The sequence below is a fragment of the Ceratotherium simum genome, chromosome 39 (genome assembly GCF_057802395.1).
Source record: "Ceratotherium simum simum isolate JZ-2026a chromosome 39, ASM5780239v1, whole genome shotgun sequence".
Lineage (NCBI taxonomy): Eukaryota > Metazoa > Chordata > Mammalia > Perissodactyla > Rhinocerotidae > Ceratotherium > Ceratotherium simum.
Genome location: NC_141938.1, coordinates 7655759 through 7658619, shown reverse-complemented (window position 1 = coordinate 7658619; position 2861 = coordinate 7655759). Strand labels below are relative to the sequence as shown.

The 2861-nt window shown below is 40.9% G+C and overlaps 1 protein-coding gene across 1 annotated transcript; it reads right to left on the bottom strand.

Annotated features, from left to right (window-relative positions):
* Positions 1–1940: 1940 nt before the first annotated feature.
* LOC106803920 (olfactory receptor 7D4-like) lies at positions 1941–2861 on the bottom strand. Its single transcript, XM_014796921.1, has one exon. The coding sequence runs from the start codon at positions 2859–2861 to the stop codon at positions 1941–1943; it is 921 nt and encodes a 306-aa protein (XP_014652407.1).

The window sequence follows — 2861 nt, the reverse complement described above, 5'->3', positions numbered from 1 at the left end:
ATTATACCTTAGTAAAAAAGTTAAAAAATAAAAGTATAAAGAATTTTTCCTGGAATAACTCAAGGTAAGTTGAAAACTTTTACCATTGTTTTCCACAGAATCTATTACATACCAATTTTATTGGGCTCACCACTCTATATTGTAATCATTTTCATCTCTCTGGTCTACTCCTCAATTTGTCCACAGTAGACAATAAATGCTCATTGGATTAAATTTAATGGAATCAAAGTGAATTGAAGCCACATCAAAAAGGTCTTTCACCTTTAACAAATTATAATTTTTGAGCAATTTTGCAATCTTTACTATGATTCCAATAACTACTTTGTTTTTTCTCTCTTAAAGTTTCTAAATCCATTCATGATATTGTCTTGATACACCACAGTCTTGATCATCTATGCTAGTTTTGGTTCCCACAGAAGCAAACACTGAACCAAGGATTCATGTACAAGCACTTTATTGGAAGGAGCAATGAACATGGATGGGAGACAGGAATAGTGGATACAGGGAAGAAAATACATCCAATAAAGCTTGCATAAGATCAGCTACCACTATGACTGAGCAGAGTCTTCATCTTGTGGGGAAATTCCGGAAAATGATCCAAAATGCAAACCTCAGAATTATCTCAACTAAAGCATGAAAGACACAGCAACTGCATATTCTCCCTCAAAGGCTGTCCCTGATGGGGCATAATTCTCTGTCACTTCTAGGACCACATATTGGGCAAAGTAGGTTCCAGCTGGTGCTGGCCATTGGCAGTCATGCACTGGAGATGGTGAGAGGATCCCTGGGAATGCGGGAGGAATGTTGACAGCACCTATGACTCCATCCTTCCCTGCATACAACTCTATCAACGTTCTTCTCAAAAAGTGAGCTCAGTTCTGAACACCTTCTGCACATGTGTAACTATGATTCCTGTGGCACCTCCAGAGAGTGTCAGAAAGAAAATTAAACCATATAAAGAAAACCCCTCTTATTCACTTGTATTTATTACCACATGTTTTAGGATTTTAGAGGATGTAATTCAAAATTACAGTCATGGGAAATAAACATCAAATAAAAAAAGGAAAGGAAGGAAGGAGGGTAGGAAGGAGGGAGGAAAAGAGCGAAGGCAGGAAGGAATTATGAATGGAAAGAAGGAGGGGAAAAGGTAGGAATAAAAGAAGGAAGGAAGGAAAGATAGAAAGAAGAATGAAAGAAGTATCACAAAGAATGAAGCAATATCTCTGAGTTATTCTAGGTGGTATATTACTATGAATCATCTGAAAAAAACTGTTTTCAAATCTGCATTCCTACTTTGAAATCGAAAATCACATCACTGTTCTCCTAAAAAGTAGGATAGCAAAGTCAGTGTCACCTAGCCAGGTCATAGCCCAACTCAATCTCAGTTTCTTCTTTTGAAAAGTGGAGTTAATGAGAGAAAATATCTCAAAGAAACATTTTAAAGATGAAGTAAACTCATACATGTGAAGAAACAAGCACAGCCCTTATCTGGTAAATGCTTGTTGTGGCTATTGTATCATTTTCAGTCCATTTCTTCTGGAGAAAACAAGTGCACAATCAAATGAAGGTGAAGAACATCAACGTTTGAGAGGATAATTTTGGGGGTACCATGTCAGCACTTGATACTATAAGTGGTTTAAATCTCAAATTAGAAATCTTGAGAATGGTTGCAATAAAGCTAACCAAACACGGAACTTTCCGAACATCGTATAAGCAATAAAAGACAAAAATGAATCGCTGAGGAGATTGTTGAGAACAAACTAATACAGACAAATAAAAGTGAAGACATAGGTGTTTTGGGAATTGAAGAAATCAAGCATGTGTTTTAGGAGAAAGAAAGAACCCAGGGATTTAAATTCACAAAAAATTTGCCTTTGGGGCCAACCATGTCTACTTAGTTCTCAGGCCAGCGACCCATCATGGAGCAGGACCCATCCTGCTCAGCCGAGGAGCCTTCTCAGGGCCCCCTTCACATCCTTGTTCCTCAGGCTGTAGATGAAGGGGTTCAGCATGGGGGTGACAACGGTGTACATCACTGAGGCGATTGAACTGCTCTGGGAAGAATGGGTCACAGCAGAACTGAGGTAGACCCCTAAACCTGTCCCATAGTACACGGAGACCACAGAGAGGTGAGAACCACAGGTGGAAAATGCTCTATATTTTCCTCCTGCAGAGGACATTTTCATTAAGGAGGAGACAATCTGAGAGTAAGAAAAGAGGATTCCAGTCAAAGGAAAGACAGCCAGCACAGCAGTGGTCACATACAAGATGATGTTATTGATGAGAGTGTCAGAGCAGGCCACCTTGAGAACCTGAGCCAGTTCACAGAAGAAATGTGGAATTTCAGTGTCTATACAGAAGGTCAGCCACCTCAACGGTAGAATATGAAGCAGGGAGTCCCAGAAAATGATGAACCAAGACATCAGAACCAGGAGGACACAGAGGCGTGGGTTCATGATGATCATGTAGTGCAGGGGGTGGCAGATGGCCACAAACCGGTCATAGGCCATCACAGTCAGAAGGAAATTGTCCATTCCAGAAAAAATTATAAAAAAATACACCTGAGTAAGGCATCCTATGTAGGAGATGTCTTTTCTCTGTGCCTGGATGTTCATTAGCATCTTCGGGATGGTGGTGGAGATAAAGCAGATGTCCACAAATGACAGGTTGGAGAGGAAGAAGTACATGGGGGTGTGGAGGTGGGAGTCAGAGCTGATGGCCAAGATGATGAGTAGGTTCCCAAACACGGTGACCAGGTACATTGACAAGAACACTCCACAGAGCAGGGGCTGCAGTTCAGGATCCTCTGAGAGACCCAGGAGGAGGAATTCTGATGCTTCTGTGTGGTTTCCTGCTGCCAT

What these genes read in the sequence shown, in the direction of transcription:
- LOC106803920 (XM_014796921.1), bottom strand. Translation starts at nt 2,861, where the DNA reads ATGGCAGCAGGAAACCACACAGAAGCATCAGAATTCCTCCTCCTGGGT.